Consider the following 18953-nt stretch of genomic DNA (forward strand, 5'->3'; position numbering starts at 1 on the left):
TCCTGAATGGGATAGATCAAATAGAATCCATGCCTCACCTATCTTATTCACTTAAGAATATAATGATATATAAAAAAGAACTTATACAACCCAACACCAAGAAAACCAACAGTCCAATTAAAAAATGGGCAGAGCACATGAGTAGATATTTTTCCAAAGAAGCCATACGAATGACCAACAGACACATGATAGGATGCTCAACATCACTAATCAACAGAGAAATGCAAATCAAAACAGTAAGATATCACCTCATACCTGTCAGAATAGCTAAACTAAAAAACATAGGAAATAACGAGCGCGGGCAAGGCTGTGGAGAAAAAGGAGCCCTCATGCATTGTTGGTAGGAATGCAAGCTGGTGCAGCCACTGTGGAAAACAGTATGGAAGTTTCTAGAAAAACTAAAAATAGAACTACCATATATGATCCAGCAATTCCACTACTGGGTATAAAGAAAACAAAGACACTAATTCAAAAAGATCTATGCACCCCCATGTTTATTGCAGCATTGTTTACAAGAGCCATGATATGGAAGCAAGCAACCATATGTCCATCCATAGATGAATGGATGAAGAAGATATATATTATAGTGGAATATTACTCAGCCATAAAAAAGTGAACTCTTGCCATTTGCGAAAACATGAATGATCTAGAGGATGTAATGCTAAGTAAAATAAATCAGAGAAAGACAAATACCATATGATTTCACTCATATGTGGAATTTAAGGAACAAAACAGAGGAATAAACAAACAAACAAACAAAACCCAGATTCTTAACTACAGAGAAGAAACTGGTGGTTGCTGAGGGGAGGTGGGTGGAGAGATGGGGGAAATAGGTGAAGGGGATTAAGAATACCCTTACTGGGGGCGCCTGGGTGGCTCAGTCGGTTAAGCGTCCGACTTCGGCTCAGGTCATGATCTCGCGGTCTGTGGGTTCAAACCCCGCGTCGGGCTCTGTGCTGACAGCTCAGAGCCTGGAGCCTGTTTCAGATCCTGCGTCTCCCTCTTTCTCTGACCCTCCCCTATTCATGCTCTGTCTCTCTCTGTCTCAAAAATAAATAAATGTTAAAAAAGAAATTAAAAAAAAAAAAAGAATACCCTTACTGGGATGAGTAATGTATAGAATTGTTGAATCATTATATTGTGCACCTGTAACTAATATAACACTGTATGTTAACTATACTTGAATAAAAAAGAATATAATGGTATCTTTTGAACAACAATAATCTACAGTATGAATATTTTTTCTCTCACGAGATTTATTTAAAGATGTTACTATGTTGGTACCTATATTCTCAGAGAAAATACAAAGGAATAGAAAGGGCATATCTAACTTTTCTTTGCTACACATTAGTTGAAATTATACGGAAAGTTCTCTGATAGGGTCTACCCCTTTTTATGCCCCACACAACTGTATATATTAGTGAAAGAGATAAATAACATCTATAAATAAAAACAAATTAATAATAGGTGGAAAGGAATTCTAATCAATTCTTTCAGCCAGGCTCTGTGCTTTCATGCATGGGAATAGAGGGAATAGAATGGAGGGAATGGGAATAGAAGGCATTCTTTCATATGGCATAAAAGTGAATTTTCTTTCTTTCATTTGTGGACCAAGGAGGGAATTAGAAATAGTTGAGAGTCCCAAGCAAACACAGTAACAAATATCATCAAAATAGAATAGGTGGCATTCTGATTTAAACGTGGCAGTTCACTTAGGGACATGTAAAAACTGCTCCCCACCCATTAACAAATTTGATTAAGGGATATCATCCCTTTTTTTTTTTTAAGCTGAAATTTAGGTAGGCCATTTGAGAATGTTCAAGTGGGCAGGTCATTGGGTCATTTTGTCTACTCTCCTTATGGCCGTCCAGAATTTGAAACAGAATGCAGCTCCAGTGTCCCAGGAGTGACCTGGTCTGCCCAGGGGTACCTATGGCCACTATTTTTTGAGCACTTATTCAGTGGCAGGCTCTGCCTAAGTGCTTTTCCCTCCTTGACTAACTAAATTTCAGTGTCTCTGGGTAGACCACTCACTCATTCCCACTGGATTCCTATTTTTTTTTCTTTAGGGGGATGGGGGTGGGGACGTGGATGGGCGATTGGAACTGTCATTACTGTTCTGGGTGTTCTCTAGAAACAGGAATTCTGACCCTTAAGATGAATTGATTTTAAACTCTAGACCTTTATACTCTGGGGAGGTTCAGAAGAGAAGCCGTGAGAGCAACTGGGTTTTATTAGGAAAGGAAAGAGGGCATCCAGCCTCCCAGGAGACAGCTTCCCAGTTTGGGCAGTAATGGGTTGGTCCGACGCGGGAGAGCGCTAACAATGAGAACCGGCCGTGTGGTCTGAAAGGCGGCTCTCGATCGGACCGCGGCACTCCTCGTGTGGTGTAAGGACAGCTGCTCCTTACCAGACCGTTCTCAGCCGCCCTCCTCCTGGGAACGGGGCTCGGCGAGGTCCCGCCGGCCTAGGGACCAGGCAGCCCCAAGGGCCGGGACCCGAGGACCAGCGGGATCGGGGACGCGGGCGGCGGCTGCCGAGCCTTCATTAGAGGGCGCTCTGGGGGCGGCTCCGCCGAAGTCTCGGCTCCCGCCGCTTCCTCCCCGCCGCCCCTCCCCGCCACCCCGGCGAACGCGGCCGGGCCCCGGGGAGCGAGTCTCAGCGCCGCGGGGACCGGGCGCGGGCCGCGCCGCAGCCGGAGCGGGGCCGGGCCCCGCCGCCGCCTCCTTCCGCCGGCCCCGCCGCCGGCCATGCATTCTTCCGGCTCCTCTGGCTCCCGCAGCCCGGGCCGGGGCCCGGCCCGCCCGAGGTAACCTCCGGCTCGGCGGGCGCAGGCCCGGGGCTGCGGCGGCGCCGGGCCCGGAACGGCGCGGAGGGGGCGGGGAAGGGGTGTCGTCGTCGTGTGGTCCGGGGAGGAGGCGGCGGCGGCGGCATGAGGGACGAGGGCGCGGTAGGCCCCGAGGAGGAGGCGGGGGCGCGGGGCATCCGCCCGCCTCCCCGGACCCGCCCCGGTGACAGGTCCGGCCCCTGAGTCCCCGCCGTCCCTCTGTCCGCAGGCAGCCGCGAGGGTTATAGGGTGCCCGCGCGCCCGCTCGCGCCGCGCCTCAGCCGCCGCCGCGTCCATGACCGCGACCCCTCGGCCGGGGACACCCGCCGCCGCCGCCGCCGCGCAGCACCGCGCCCCGGGCCGCCGGCCCCCGGCCCCGCTCGCCCCCGCGCTCCACCGCCCGCCGTCCGCGCCAGCCGAGGTGAGCCCGGCGCGCGAGCCGCCCTCGCCGCCGCGACCCCAACCCCAGCCGCGGAAACCGCTGCGGGCGCCCCCCGCACCCCCCACCCCCACCCCCTCCCGAGCGCTGCCGTCGCCTCTTCCTCCGCGCTTCTAACATCATCCCTGGCTTGCCTGCCCTCCGGTCCGGGACTTCATTCTCATCTGTGCCCCCCGTGCCTTCACCTCCTTCTGGCTTTTGCTCCCCTCCCCCTACTCCCGTCCTTCCTCCTTTCGCTGTCTTAGCCCCCACTTTCTTCCTCTCACCTCCCTGCCCTCTTTTCTAGGCCCTTCTCCTTTTTTTCACCCTGAGTCAAAGGTTAAACAAAAACCCCTTTGCCGCAAATGAACATTGTTAGCGTAACTCGTTTTGCTAAGGCGAGAGACCGTTCTAAGGCACGATCGATGTGCAGGAATGGTAGTGGTTCGGGTACCCAGGTTCTCCTAGCTGGGAAAGGGGATCGGGTCCCTGCAACAGCCTCCTTTCACTCGTGTCGTCAGTTTGGAAATACTGAGGGGGGTCTGAAGCAAGTGGGTCTGTTTTTCTTCCCCAAAGTCCAGACAGCAGACTGCAGTGAGGCGCGGTGCGGGGACGGCCACTGATTAGTTAGTGGGGATAGTATTATCGTTTGCTAAATATATTATGACATACCCTGTGCCTCCGTGAACAGCTCCCTTGACCTTGTGCGGCTCCTCCTCCCTCGCTCTCTGTCCCCCTCTGGAATTTCCCGGAGAGATCACCGAGGTACTACACCGCGAAAGCTCAGACCCTCGATTTTTCTCGTGTTTTTGTGCTGGAGGCGATTTCTGTGTTAGTGACTATTTGGATGTGTATGATCCATTTTCCTTTTTAAATGAATTTTTCTTTCACCTCAGAAAGACAGGACGGACGCCCATGTGAGAATGGCTGTGACTTTGGAAGAAGCTCCGTGGCTGGGCTGGATCTTGGTGAAAGCCCTGTTGAGGTTTGCCTTCATGGTCGCCAACAACCTGGTTGCTCTTTTATCCTACCTCTGCTATGTAATTGTACTTCAGCCCCTTCGACTGCTGGACAGTAAGCGGTTCTGGTATATTGAAGGATTCATGTATAAATGGCTTTTAGGAATGGTGGCTTCTTGGGGATGGTATGCTGGATATACAGGTAAGAGTGTGAGCACTTTTGTTTAACGCGTATGAAACAATTTATAATGTTATGCCTAAGTCAGGAGCCATGATTAAATATATATTACATTTGGGGTTGAAGACGCCTTGATGCTTTGGCTATTAAAAAAATACATAGAAAACAATTCTATTGAGTTTTTTTTTTTTTTTTTCTTCAGAATCCCAATTTAGGAACGATGATATTTTCAGATGTATAATTTCATAGTTACATCCTGATAAATTCCTTGAATAGTATGTTTTTAATGTGATTGACATTGATTCAAACCGGTCTGCCAAGGCTCACCTAGAGGAATAGGAGTGGGTTATATAGGACTTGAGGGCTTATAAAATGAGATCACATATTTAGCCCATAAACACATTAGGAATTTAGAAAAAGGACTGGGCCATATTTGTGCTAAGATAGTTTAATAAGTTTTTTCATTTAATGTAGTATTGTGTTAACATTTTGAGTCAAGCAAAACATGGCTTTCTTTCTGTGATGTATGTTTCTTTTGTTTACTAGAATCTATATTTTAATCTCATGCATGTGTATTAGAATATTAAATATAAGAATTAAGTTTTATCTATGCCAAACTAATTTATGTTCTGAGTGTCTTTAAGTAGATTTATATTTCTGCCTTTAAATTGCATTTTGGGGAGCCAGATTAATGCTGTTCTGAAGTGGACTTTTAAAGAACTAAATGAGAAGTAGTGTTTATTTTTATTTTCTCTTTATAAGCCTTATGTGCTTTGAGAACTTGGGCCTCTGATGTGAAAATTCTTTGTTTATTATGTTCATTTGACTTTTTCCCCCTAAGAATTACGAAGATGAAAAAAAAAAAGCATTGAGGTTTCTAGCACTTGTCTTAGACATTGAGGCTGTTATCATAGGATTTTATAATTGATAGTTTCCTTAGAGATCATGCTGCAGATGCTGCGGTCAGTGGAGTCTGTAGTTCACAGCTTGGAAAAGTGAGGAGGGTATGAGGGTACTCTCGGGGTCACACAGCATGGCAGTTCCCCGTTTTAAATTCTCTGTCTCCTTCTTTCCTGCCCAGGCTGCATCTGTAGATTTTATCCATATACATAAAAAAAGGACTGACAACACATAGCTTTTATGGAGTCCAACAGACTCTTGCTAGGTCAGAGTGCTCTCAGTTGCCCCAGATGAAGTCTTTTTTCCTTTTGGCAATGCTATTTATTATTCTGCAAGACCCAAAGCTCCTGGGATAGTGTGTGCATTGCTTCCCTGTCACGGGTCTTGCTGAGATCCCGTGCCCTTTGGGTACAGTAGGTGAGCTTCTAGTCCTCTTTTAGGACCTTGTGGTAGCAGTAGTAGTGGTAGAGGGGGAAAAAATGAAGTTCTCAACTATGGTGCTGAATTCTTATCTGAAGTACTGCTGTCTTAGAATTGCTTTGTTCTGTGTAGTTTTAAGCTTCCACAAATAATGATATGTGGTACTCGTGACTTTGCTCTTTGTATTGTATACTTGCTGGCCAGTTTTAAGTCAACTCATAGATTAGAGTTCTAGAAGTTCATTCTACTTAAACACAATGAAATTAGTGAAATGTTTGTGCCCGTGTGTGTGGTTTGTTTGTGTATAAGGGTTAGCATGATGAGAAGCTGAAAAAAAAATTGGCATTGACCTTGAGATTGTAGTGAGTGCAGTGATGCTGCTTGAAGTTAAAGTGAGTTAACCTTTGGCCACAGCATGGCTGCAAGGCATTTCTGAGGATATTTTCTTGTGGTGTCTTTCCCTTGCTGACTGTGGAACTGCGCAGTTTCTTTTGCCACCTGCTTGGAAAGTGGTCCTGGCATGATCTGCATATTTTAGTCTCTCTGAAGCATCTGTTCTCTTCAGGCTACTGCATTCTAACCATTTAAATATAGAATATTTTAGTGTTTATATTTTAAATGGTTTTCCAATAGGTAGAATGCTTTGAGAGGGTTTGATCATAAGGAAACACAATCAAGAGGTCAAACAAATGTAGAAATGACTTTTGTGGAAAGCCACAGCTGGGTCTAAAGCTACATAAGCAGGGGATTGGTGAGCAGATGTACCCATGAAAGAGGTTACATTAGCCTTTGTCTGGATTATGTATTCCATTTCTTCCCTTTGTATCAAGAGGAAGGTGGGATTCAGTTTTTTCCTTTCCCTGTGCTTAAGTTTCACAGACAGAAAATTGAACGCTGCCAAAGGGATTCTGCTCGGCAGATCTAAAATGTTCATATTTCAGAATAGAAATCGCCAAACTTTGTTGAAAAACACTTCTGAGGACAACTTAAATATTAAGTAATGAAATGTTAATTGGGAAGTTGGAGATTGAATATTTGTGTATAATATCATTTTTTCAAATTGTGACATTGAGTCTAAGACAAGTGAGTTCTCTGCTGCTTTTGTTGATTATCTAACCTATGCTACCCCAAAGGTAGGTACTTGGGCGAATGCAGCTATTTAAATTTAAATTAATTAAAATGAAAAAAAAAACTTAAAATACACTTTCCCAGTCACATCAATCACCTTTCAAGTGCTCTATATTAGGTGGGTGGTGGCTACTGTATTGGAGAGCACAGACACAGAACACTACCATCCCCAGAGAAAGTTCCATTGGATAGATCTGATAAATAGTAAGTATGGCTTTTTCCTTTTTCTTAGGAAAAATGCATTTTGTCTTTATAAAAAGAATATTTTTCTGAAGATAGTTCTAAACAGATTTCTTTGGGGATGATAGGAGGATTTGTTAAAGTCTTATAAAATTGTGTTTTAATTTTTTTTAAATTTATTTTATTTTTTTGAGAGAGAACCTCAAGCAGGCTCAACACCCAGAGTGGAGCCCGATGTGGGGCTTGGGGCTTGATCTCATGATGCTGAGACCATGACCTGAGCCGAAACCAAGATTCAGAGGCTCAATTGACTGAGCCACCCAAGTGCCCTAAAATTGTCTTTTAATTTGAGGCAAATGTCACAAAAATTACTGCTTTAAACTCAGACTTGCTTCTTGGATGGTGAATGGCAAGGCCAGTCAAAGAACTTGAATGAACATTCTTATACTTAGTTTGTGTTTTTAGAGCTGGAGTACTGCCTGTGGACCCAGAACATGGAGAAAGAGATTCTCTGGTCTTTCTGCCTGTTTGTGACTTTCCAGGGGAACACATTTCTTTTTTTTTTTTTTTTTTAAGTTTATTTATTTATTTTTGAGAGAGATAGAGAATGGAGGAGGGACAGAGAGAGATGGAGAGAGAGAATCCCAAGCAGGCTCCGCGCTGTCAGTGGGAAGCCTGATGTAGGGCTCGAACTCATGAACTGTGAGATCATGACCTGAGCAGAAATCAAGAGTCAGGTGCTCAACTGACAGCCATCTAGGCACCCCCAGGAGAACACATTTGTTGAAAGAACTCTGAGGACATTGGAGTTTGTTCATCCCTAGCTTGCTACTAGGTAGTGATGTAGTTGTTACCACATTTCCTTTCATGGGAAATGCTGTACAAACATCTCATGTTGAGGAAAAGTTGTATACTGTCTTTGACCTAATATTTTGAGAGCAAACAAGAAGAGATACTAGCTTAACTAATGATCTTCTGTATATTTTATTCAGATCTGGGATAAATCACTTCCCTCCTCCCAATTTAAGTGAAGCATGGCAAATTTCAGAGAGATTTTTTTTTTTTTTACATAAAATGTGTTTAAAATAGTTCAATTTTTGTTCACTTTATTTATTTTAAATGTTTATTTATTTATTTTTGAGAGAGAGAGAGAGTGGGGGAGGGACAGAGAAAGAGAGAGAGAAAGAATCCCAAGCAGGCTCCACACTGTCAGTGCAGAGCCCAAAGGGCTCGATCTCATGAACTATGAGATCATGAACTGAGCCAAGGTCAAGAGCCCACCTGAGCCACACAGGCACTCCCCATTCACTTATTTTAATAAATTTATTGTTCCCCATCCAAACACCTTCAAAGTCTCTTATACAAAATCATTTAAAAAATATTCATTGTAAGTGGAAGCTCCAGAATTTCTAAAATTTTTTTTTTAACGTTTATTTATTTTTGAGACAGGGAGAGACAGAGCATGAACGGGGGAGGGGCAGAGAGAGGGAGACACAGAATCTGAAACAGGCTCCAGGCTCTGAGCTGTCAGCACAGAGCCCGACGCAGGGCTCGAACTCACAGACCACGAGATCATGACCTGAGCCAAAGTCGGCCACTTAACCGACTGAGCCACCCAGGTGCCCCCAGAATTTCTATATAGAATAATTGTCTTTGGGCCATAGTCTGGCAGAAGGGAGCTGGGGTGTCAGGAGGCTTGCCACCAGTTTGTTTCTGCCCAGAAAACACTCTTTCCCTCAGATTGGGTATTTGTGGCTTTAGGGAAAGCGGATGGAGATTAGGTTTAGCTTCCCCCCATTCCCCAAGTGACAGCTGGCATGACTCCATTAGTCCTTGTGGGTTATTTGATTATTTGATAGTGTTTTACCTTTTTTGCTGGGATACACATTCATTGTGTGAGAAAAACTATTAGGAATTCTATCTGACATCAAAACTCTAGAGATTAAAAATATATCTCCTAGAGCAGTATTTTTCCACCTTTGAGTCATAAGCCAATTTAGTGTGTCAGGCTGAACATTGAAAAACAGTGAAATAGAATAGAATGAAGATAAAAAGATCAGAAACGTGTATCTACTGGGGAGTGCTACAGGATGTATTTTTTACTATAAGCCCACTCAACATTTGAAAGGCAGTGTTCTAGTGGAAAGAGCCCTGCAGTTTAGAGTTGGGAGTCACATGGCTTAATCTGGCTTTAACTTTAACATCTCTGCTCACTGGTGGGGGTGAGATCCTTACCTGCTCAGTGCCCACAGCGCTGTGAACTCTTTACAGGTAGAGCTATGGTCTTTGTAACCCTAGAGTAAAGTTTCTTGCCAGAAGCTCACAGAGTTCCTCTTAAGTATTTCTTGAATGATTCCTTTTTTCTTGCACCTCCTTCCCCTAACTTCCTGAAACCTCTGATAGCAAACACATTGCAGTCCACAAAATGTAAACCCTGAGCTGGATCATGTTTTTCACACATGTACATAAATGCATCTATATATCCATCTCTTACACTGTCACATTTGTTAATTTAACACACCTTTACTGAGCTTCTATTATATGTGGTAACAGGTGCCCTGGAGATGCTGAGATGCAAAAGACATAGTTGCTGACTTTAAGGAGTTCACAGAAGCCTTGGTGGGGAAGACAGTGCACCAACAAAGAAAACATCCTGGTATAATGCTCTAGTGGAGATTTACCATGGGATTAAAGAGGAAGGGCTCCTGATCTCATGCAGGTGGTAGGTGGTAGCAGAGAGGGAATAGGGAACTTAGGGACGGAGCTGCTTTAAATGCCTTTTTTTTTTCCCACTAGGGAAGTACTTGTCTGTGGGGTTAACTGGATAATCGGTAATTATATCAGATTTAAAAGACTTGCATAATGTGTCAGTTTGAAATTTGTATCTTTGTGATGATCATATTAGCTAGCTAGCATTTATTGACACATTAAACCAAGCGGTGTCCTGAGCGTCTCGGCCATTTAATGCCTACAACAGTCTTACCAGGTCGGTACTTAGCAGGCTGGTGTAATGATAATACCTTCCTTTTGTTATTGTTGTGGAAATTCAAACACAGAGGGTCACAGTTATTTCCCTTTAAGCACTAACTGAGTTGATGTCACTACGAGTAGAGTCATTATTGATCTTTATATAATATTCCTAGAGTCTTTTAATCTTTACTACCTGTATGTCCGTTTGTTTCTGAGGCTTGAAATCTTTTTACTAAACTACAGCTTTTAACACCCGAAAGCAATGTCATTGCTATGGATTTCTGCAGGAGGTTAAAAAAAACCTGTTGCTTCAATAGAAATATTTGTAGTATACTATAAATTTAATGAAATGGCACTTCCTTAAATCTCTACCCTTACAGAGAACGACAGTTCAATTAGGATTTCTGTTTTTGAGTGCTTGACAATAGATTGTCAACAGAGTGAAGGGTTACTGCATGATGTTAGGTCCATAACATCATGGGCAGAAATCCAGGCAAGGAATTTTCAGTACAATGTTTTGATTTTTATATGAAAAAGTAGTATTAAATGCTTTGAACTCAGCAGTCTGGCAGTACTTTAAGTTTGGAATCTAGTCTTATTTCAAAGATCATATACAATTGAGTAATTTATTTAGATAGTTCTCTTTAAAAGTATACTCATTCATGCACACATACCCAGGAACACACGAAGCAGTATTGCAGTTTGTAATGGTTAAGACCACAGATTCTTGAGTCAAAAAGAGCTGGATAAAACAATTCCTGCTTTCTTTTTGTTTGTTTGGCTGGTATTTCTTTGCCCATTCTTTGTTTTCAAACTTTTAAAATTACTTTGATTTCGAAGTAGTCTAGTAATCAACATGGAGTTAGGTTTTCACTTTATGAGTAAATTTGTAAATCTCTTTGTTTTAATATGAGTTGAATCTATTTATATTTATTTGTATGTCAGATATGCTTTGTTTGGGCTCTGGCATTTTATTTTATGTTTTCTGTTGGTTTTTCTTTTTTTTTATTTGAGAGAGAGAGAGAGAGAGAGCGCGCGCGCGCGTGTGTGTGTGTGTGTAAGAGAGAGAGAGAGAGAGAGAGGAGCAGAGGAAGAGTCTTAAGCAGGCTCAATCCCATGGCCCTGGGGTCATGACCTGAGCTGAAATCAAGAGTTGGATCCTCAACTGACTGAGCCACCCAGGCGCCCCATTTCCTGTTTTATATCAATTTTAGGTCTTTCGCTGTTTGTTGCTCTTTTGTTGTTGTGGTATTTAGGAAGGTTTGTATTTTTCTCTTGTTAGTTGCTTTATATGATGTTCTTAGTTCTCTGTTGATAGTAACTCTTAGTTCTCTTCTAGGAACAAAGGCAAAATTCTGTTTAAATCTTCTCTCTTCCCCTTTCTCTTCTCCATCACCCAATCTTAGTCAATACTCAGTAGCATTTATTCACAATAGTATTTGCATTTATAATATTATGTATGCCTCTAGTACTTGATTTTTGAGCTTTAAGACTATCTGTTGACTCCAGCTATTATGTTAAGGTAATCAGTAAGCTTATTATACTTCCTGCTCCCAATTTTTGTTATTTGCATTTATACATTGTCAAGGCCTATAATATTTATGTTAAATTTATCACCCTTATCTCCCTCTGTTTTAGTCTTAATTCTTCAGTTAAATACATATATAATGCTAACCCAAGGACTTTTGCAGAAATTTTTCCCAGTCATTCTTTGGTTGGCTGAAGTTCTTTCACTACTGGTTTCTCAATAAGGATCATGAGAACAATGTGGGAATTATTCTTGCAACATGTTTAGAACTTCATTTTTTTGTTGCTTTATACTTGAAGGACAGCTTGGCAGGTAATAAAATCCTTGGCTCACCTTTTCCTAGAGTAATATAGTGTTATACAAATGTCTTCTGGCATTCACTGTTGCTGTAGCCAGCTTGTTTTTTTCCATTATTAATGATTTTATCTTTGTTGCCTATCTGCTCAAAGGATTCTTTCTGTCTAATATTTAGTAATTGTACTAAGATATGCTGGTATAGTATATGCTGGCTCATCTGTGCCCTTTTAATATGTGGCTTTAAGTCTCTTTTATTTAGGGAAGTTTTCTTTAATTATATCTTTAAATATTTATTTAGTTTGCTTGTTTTGATTTTCTTTTTTGGCGACCTAATTTTATATTTGTTGGCTCTCCCTTTTTAATCTGTCATTTTCTCATTAATTGTTTTAAACACTTTTTAATATGTGTAAGTTTTTTTAAAATTTTTTTAATGTCTATTTTTTGAGAGAGAGAGAGAGAGACAGAGTGTGAACAGGGGAGGTGCAGAGAGAGAGGGAGACACAGAGTCCGAAGCAGGACTCCGAAGCAGAGTCCGAAGCTGAGCTGTCAGCACAGAGCCCGACGCAGGGCTCGAACTCACAGACCTTGAGATCATGACCTGAGCCAAAGTTGGATGGTTAAGCGACTGAGCCACCCAGGCGCCCCTCATATGTGTGTTTCTATCTTTAATGTCTCTTACCATGTCTTCTGCACTGTCTCTCTTTGTTCTCATTTCAGTTTCTTCTTCATTTCTGTGACGGTTTTATGTATTCTTCTGTTTCTTTCTTGAGTTCTATCAGTTCATGCTTTCACTATTCCTGTTGCCTAGACATTTCTTCCTTGAGTTCTTATATTTATGCTTTGTGATTTTCTTCATAGTGGTAGTGACTTCACTGATTTTCTTAAATTCATACAAGAATATTTAGTTATAATTTTTATCTTATATAGTGTAATATTTTTCTAGTGAGCATTCTTTGACATTTGGTACATTGTGCTGCTCATTTCTACCATTTTTCTTATGGTATCTCTAAGTGAATGCTGTGACAGTTACCTTTTTATTCCTTGTACCTTAATGCGTTGGATTCTTCACAGTCAGCTATTTGCAGGAGGTACGGGTAGGAGGGCCAAGGTAGATTCCAGATTTCTGCCTCAGAGAAAGTCTTTTTTACATATGGCACCTGGGTGTGCTTCTCTATGTTGCCACAGGTCCTCTGCTTTTCTCCAAACCAGACTGAATTTAGGTGGCTTTTTGCCACCAATTCTGGACTTCCCACTCCTTCCTTTGCGGCTGTGAATGGAGGGACACAGCCTGAGTGTGCCAATGTAAACCCTTCTCTTTAGGGAAGTGCGTTTTTGCTGTTGTTTTTGGAGATCTGCCACAATCCTCATCACATGCCATATTCTGTCTCTGTCTCTGTCTCTGCTTTTCACTCCCATCACAGATTCTGTCTGATGTCAGTCTTGTTTGATCTCATTCCTGATCTCATGATTTTTGGAGTTTTTATATTTCTGTTTTTCTCCTAGGTTTGCTAAAAGAGAAGTTTTGTAAAGTTTTTTTTTCTCTTTTTCCTTGTTGCTATGTGTATTTTTCAGACTCTTGTCTATAACTCCCCATGTTCGTATCAGAAAATACAACACAAGATTTTTATTCAACTATGTGTAATTCAGATAGCTCTGTCACCATTCTGTTGTACTACTGGTTGATTATTAGAAACTGGAGACAAGTTTTACCACTTAATTTTTTTTTTTAACTTTTATTTCTTTTAGTTATCTCTACACCCAAAGTGGGGCTCGAACTTATGACCCTGAGATCAAGAGTCGCATGCCCCTCTGACCGAGCTAGCTAGGTGCTCCCCTAATTAATTTTCTTTAAGGACTGTCTAAAATCAAGAAATAGCTTCCCTAATTTTTCCCCTCCTAGTGGTTCCCAAACTGTTTTGATTCTTGGACTACTTGTCAGTATAGGTAAGACATCCACTCTATTTCTACTTGGCTGCAGTAAAAAAAAGTCACCAAAATGAATGGAAGGAGTGAATTACCTTTGGTAAGAATTCAGTAAGGAATATGAATGAAATGTAATATTAATACTAGTCTTTAGGGTCTGGTCTGTGGATCACCTGGAAAACTTTAAGGATGGACAAACTTTTGTATTCATGCTCCTCAAACCTCAGTAAGTATATTTAGAATATATTACATGCATTATATATATTGAGCATATGTGTAATATATATTAGTTATGTAAAGTATATTATATACTAAATCTGTTATAGTGTATTTGTAGTTTGTTATAAACTAGTTTCAAGAGTTTCTTTTCAGAGTTTACAAACTCGTGGCCATATTCTATAGCTGATGTTCTTTATTGGCCCTTTGCACTATTTCAACTTTTTTTAAATTAGTTCTCAACATTTTGAAATTAGGGAGATTTCACAGAACATAAAAAATAAAACCAAGACTTCCTTGGGAAATCGGAATTCCAGCTGTGCTGGGTCCTCATTCCTGTCTGGCAGCAGTTTGCTGGAGCTAAGTGATGGCCACCTCCTTTAGATGGGGGCTGGGATCTCTAGTGCACCTGAGATATCCCACTCCGTCCTTGTCTTCCTCTGGGCCTGCTTTGCTCATTTACATTACCTGCCTACATCCCAGAGGCATAGATGATGTTCATTTAAAACAAAACAAAATGGAACCTCAAATAACAATTACTAGTCTCTTTCTGGTAGGCATTTGATAGTTTTGCATGTATATGCCTTACAAGTGCCTATAAACTCATGAGTTCTATCATTGAAAACTGAAAGTTTGTTAGAGACCTCGGCTGTGGATTTCATGTAGCAGAGGCATGTGATGGGAACTAAAAAATGAAGTGCCATTAGTAAGAACTGTGGCCACAAGGTTTTTCAATTCATGTACTATATTTCTAAGCTAGTGAAGTGTTTCCTACTATTTGTACACTCATTAATTAATAGAACCTTCATTTCGTCTTCTGAATATAATCGTATAAAATCTAGATTATTAAAATTCCTTCCCTTTGCTTTTCATATTTTGAAATATGAAGAACAAGGCAAGCCCAGTTGATTTCTGTATCTCTAAATTATAGTAAGATAGTTAAAAACTAGTATTGTAAAAAGCATGCATACATTTTAGTTATGAGGTTATACTTTTTCTTAGGGTTTAATAGATCTGATAAAGTTTGCTAGCATAACACCTTTTGTAAACTTTTTTTCTACTCATTAAACTTTAAGAAACCATTGTGAATCATGTACATAAGACATGTTTTGCATATGCTGTTAATTCGAAGCTTGCATTATTTGGCACTTTAAGGGAAAAACATCTGTAAAGTTAAATACATCAAGATGTTTCTGAATCATCAGAGGACTAAACTATGATCAGTATGGATTTAGTGTTAAGAATATATAATATATATATTTAAGTTGAAGTATAATTCACATAGCATAAAATTCACTGTATTAAACTGTACAATTCAGTGCTTTTTAGTATAGTCACAAGATTGTACAACCATCAGCACTGACTAATTCCAGAACATTTCATCACCCCCAAAAGAAACCCAAGCCAATTAGCAGTCACTCCCCATTTCCTGTTCCCTTCAAGCCCTGGCAACCATTAATCTGTGTTCTATCTTTATGGATTTGACTATTCTGGATGTTTCATATAAATGGAATTGTATAATATGTGGTCTTTTGTGCCTGGCTTCTTTCACTTAGCATAATGTTTTCAAGGTTCATCCATATTGTAACATGTCAGTACTTCATTCCTTTGTATGGCTGAATAATACTCCATTGTATGGATAGACTACATTTGTTTATACATTCATCAGTTGGTGCATATTTGGGTTGTTTCCACATTTTAGCTATTGTGGATAATGCGATGAACATTCATGTACAAGTTTTTGTGTGAACATATGTTTTCAATTCTTTTGGACCTAGAAGTCAAATTGCTGTGTCATATGATAATTCTATGTTTAACTTTTTGAGGAACTGCCAAATTGTTTTCCATAGCAGCTGTCCCCTTGTACATTTCCACCAGCAATGTAGAAGAGTTCCAATTTGTTCACATTTTCACTAATATTTATCATTTTCTGGGCTTTTGTTGTCCTTTTAATTTGGCCATCCTAGTGTATGTGATTATAATTTAGATTTCCATTTCTCCGATGACTAATGATGTTGAGCATTTTTTCATTTGTTCATTAGCCATTTGTGTATCTTTGGAGAAATGTCTATTCAAATCCCTTGCCCATTTTTATGTTGGGTTATTTATCTCTTACTGTCTTTTTATTGAAACTTATTGTTAAGTTTCTTTCTATATTCTGTATACTACACCATCTGCTTCTTCATTGGTTGATTATACTTTTGGTGTCGTATCTAAGAAACCATTGCCCAATTCAAGGTCATGAAGATTTACACTTAGGCTACCTTTTGAGTTTAGCTTTTATATTTAGGTCTTTGATCTATTTTGAGTTAATTTTCCTATATGATGTAAGATAAGGGTCCAAACTTCATTTTTTGTTTGTGGATATCCGGTTGTCCTAGTGTTTGTTGAGAACACTGTTCCTTTCACATTGAACGATCTTGGCACCCTTGTTGAAAATCAACTGGAATTGATTGGAATCAGTATGAATTAGTATTCAGATTTGGGTTATTAAGTGACCCCTTCCTACCTCTTTATTGAGGAGATGCTTCCTAGTTATGTGTTTTACTAGTAGTTGTCTTAGAAATATGGTTATAGGGAATAACTATTTCCAGTTTGCTCTCTCAAGAAAACAGAACTTCAGTTGTATCTTGTGTGATTGATCAATCAAATATTTATTGACTGCCTGCTGCCAGTTGTAAAGTTATTAATTTGTAAGATACTGTGCTAGAGAGTATGATCTAGATTAATTCCAACCAAAAGGATTTTGGACATAGTTTTTATTTTTTATAGATGCCTTTGGGAATACTTGAGTTTGCTATGAACTGTGTGTCCAAAATGTACCAGGTGCAAAGTTTTCTGAAAAACAGAGATCAGTATGCGCACTTTCCCTTAAGGTGATGGTTCCATTTTTTAAAGTTAAGTTAGTTCCTTGCAGAGAAGAAAATTAACTAGAAGCTAAATTTATTTTGTAGAATAAAGTATGGATTACATAGATAAAGAACAACGGTGTCATTTTCAATAAGAATTGCAGGCTGTTTTTTATGAGTGGAATAAAATTGCTTTTTGTATATGAGAGACTGAGTTGGGCAGTCATTTTATTTTTATTTTACTTTTTTTAATTGAAGTATACTTAATATACAGTGTTGTATTAGTTTCAGGTGTACAATACAATGATTCAACAAATTCTATACATTACTCAATACTCATCATGATAAGTATACTCTTGGTCCACTTTATCTATTTTACCCATCCCCCCAGGGCAGTGATTTTAAAACTGAATCATTTAAAGAAATTTTAAGCCTCAGATACTTTTATACAGATGTATTTTTAACAAATAATAGATATTGCTAAGTAAGTGTGATGTTAGAGATAGCATGATATATTAGAAAAAGTCCTTGACTTTTGAGTTAGTAGGAATTTAGTTCCTGCCACCACCACTTGCTAGTTGTGTAATTTCAAGCTACTTACTTATCTGAGCCTTAGTTTTACCACCTGTAAAAATGGAGATTATATTTATCTCATATGAAGCTTAAGTGTAACGTGAATAGCATGGTATTTGTTATTCTATAAATAATAACAGTAATAATAATATTATTATTATATTAATGTCTAGGAAAACAGCTGTGTTAATCTCTGGGGAAAAGCATGTCTAAATGAATAAAAGCTAACATGGGATAGTTTGAGAAATACATTTGACAACACTCAAGTGTAGTTAATAGTATAGCTCAATAAAGTTCTCTAATCAAGAAATAAAAATAATTTATCATTAGTAATTTAAGCCATAGTCCAACTGAAATATTAACTAGTGTTGATGTTTATAAGTTATGAAATCTTCAAAGCAATTTATGTTTAACAGTGTTCTGACTGCCTCCTCTGCAGGCACTGTGCTGGTGGTGGGGGAACGGTGGCAAATAAAACAGCACTGCCCCTGTTCTTCTGCAGTTGACTTTTTCTGTGGGAGACAACAGGAGTCACATGGTAACCATGTGATCACAACTGTGAAAAGGGCTGCAGGGAACAAGTGGAGGGGCTGTGGGAGTAAGGAGGGCCAGGTTGGCTGCAGCATGGAGCGAATGAGGCAGAGAGGAGCAGGGTTGGGGGATGAAGGGAAGCTGAGGAAGCCAAGTCCATTGAGGTCGTGTAGCGCGTGTTGTGGATTTTGAAATTTATCCTAAGAGGAAACTATTCAAGGATTTTAAGTAAGGGAATGACGGAATCAGACTCACATTTGTAATTCTGTACTCTGCCTGCTTTGTGGAAATGGATTAGAGAAAGTGAGGGTGTGCAGGGGATGCCCTTGGGAAGATTCTCACTTTATCCGGGTGAGGTGACAGTAGCCTGGTCTAGGTGATGGCAGTAGAGATGGAAAGAAGTGAACCAATCGGAGAGTTTTATAGGAGGAAGATGGTCAGGAGTTTCTGAGCGATAGGACATAGAGGATGTAGTAGAAGGGCAGGTGACAGGGATGACAGGGTTTCCAGTGTGAGCTGCTGGGTAGATGCGGAATCTCAGAAGAGGCAACGTTGAGAGGAAAGATAAAAATTTGGCATGGGGTAGGATGAGAAGCACCTTAGTGGAGCTCTGCAATGTAAATGGATATACAGTCCAAAACACACAGGAGAAACCTGAGCTAGAAGGAAGAATTGGGAAATTAGCAATAGTATTTAAAGCCAGAGGCTGAAGGAGGTCACCTAGAGAGATTGTAAGTACCTGTAAGTACTGAGTGATGAGAGGCCCAGAACCAGACTGAGGAAATGCTGACATTTTGGAGGTTGGGGAGAGCGGGATGCTTGAGCCTCAAAAGGAAAGGCTAGAGAAGCCAAAGGTGTGCCTGCCCTAGGAATGTGGTGGCAGAAGTCAGCAGCGTTTCAAGGGAAGGGCTGGGTGAATGCTGCTGACAGTCTGTTTTGTAAGATCAGAGCTGATTTATTCTTTTACTGCATTTGGCAGGAGCAGCTTCTTTGAGGTGGTAGGAGTGGAAACTAGATTGTAGTGCATTGGAGGTGATGACGAATGGGAGGAGGTCT

At 40.5% G+C, this 18953-nt stretch overlaps 1 protein-coding gene and 1 long non-coding RNA gene across 9 annotated transcripts in view; one reads left to right on the forward strand and one right to left on the reverse strand.

The window, feature by feature from the left end:
- Positions 1-4025, reverse strand: part of LOC132686241 (uncharacterized) — a 64077-nt gene extending 60052 nt beyond the window's left edge. For 2 of the 3 annotated variants that reach the window (XR_013553261.2, XR_013553258.2), the window contains exon 1: positions 3401-3477. This is a non-coding gene — a long non-coding RNA (uncharacterized LOC132686241). Of the gene's footprint in view, positions 1-3400; positions 3478-3917 lie in introns of those variants that run through there. The other variant, XR_013553260.2, reaches the window with a different exon arrangement.
- The window catches only part of LPGAT1 (lysophosphatidylglycerol acyltransferase 1), a 110509-nt gene that overhangs the window by 35163 nt on the left and 56393 nt on the right, over positions 1-18953 (forward strand). Inside the window, exons 1-3 of one of the 6 annotated variants that reach the window (XM_060643901.3) lie at positions 2417-2809; positions 3057-3248; positions 4146-4406. In XM_060643901.3, coding sequence (XP_060499884.1) covers positions 4169-4406 — 238 coding nt within the window. In that variant the 5' untranslated portion in view covers positions 2417-2809; positions 3057-3248; positions 4146-4168. Of the gene's footprint in view, positions 1-2416; positions 2810-2890; positions 3249-3934; positions 4011-4141; positions 4407-18953 lie in introns of those variants that run through there. The other 5 variants (XM_060643900.3, XM_078441292.2, XM_078441294.2 and 2 more) reach the window with 5 other exon arrangements.

The sequence above is a fragment of the Panthera onca genome, chromosome F1, assembly GCF_046562875.1.
Source record: "Panthera onca isolate mPanOnc1 chromosome F1, mPanOnc1 haplotype 2, whole genome shotgun sequence".
In the NCBI taxonomy this organism is placed as follows: Eukaryota; Metazoa; Chordata; class Mammalia; order Carnivora; family Felidae; genus Panthera; species Panthera onca.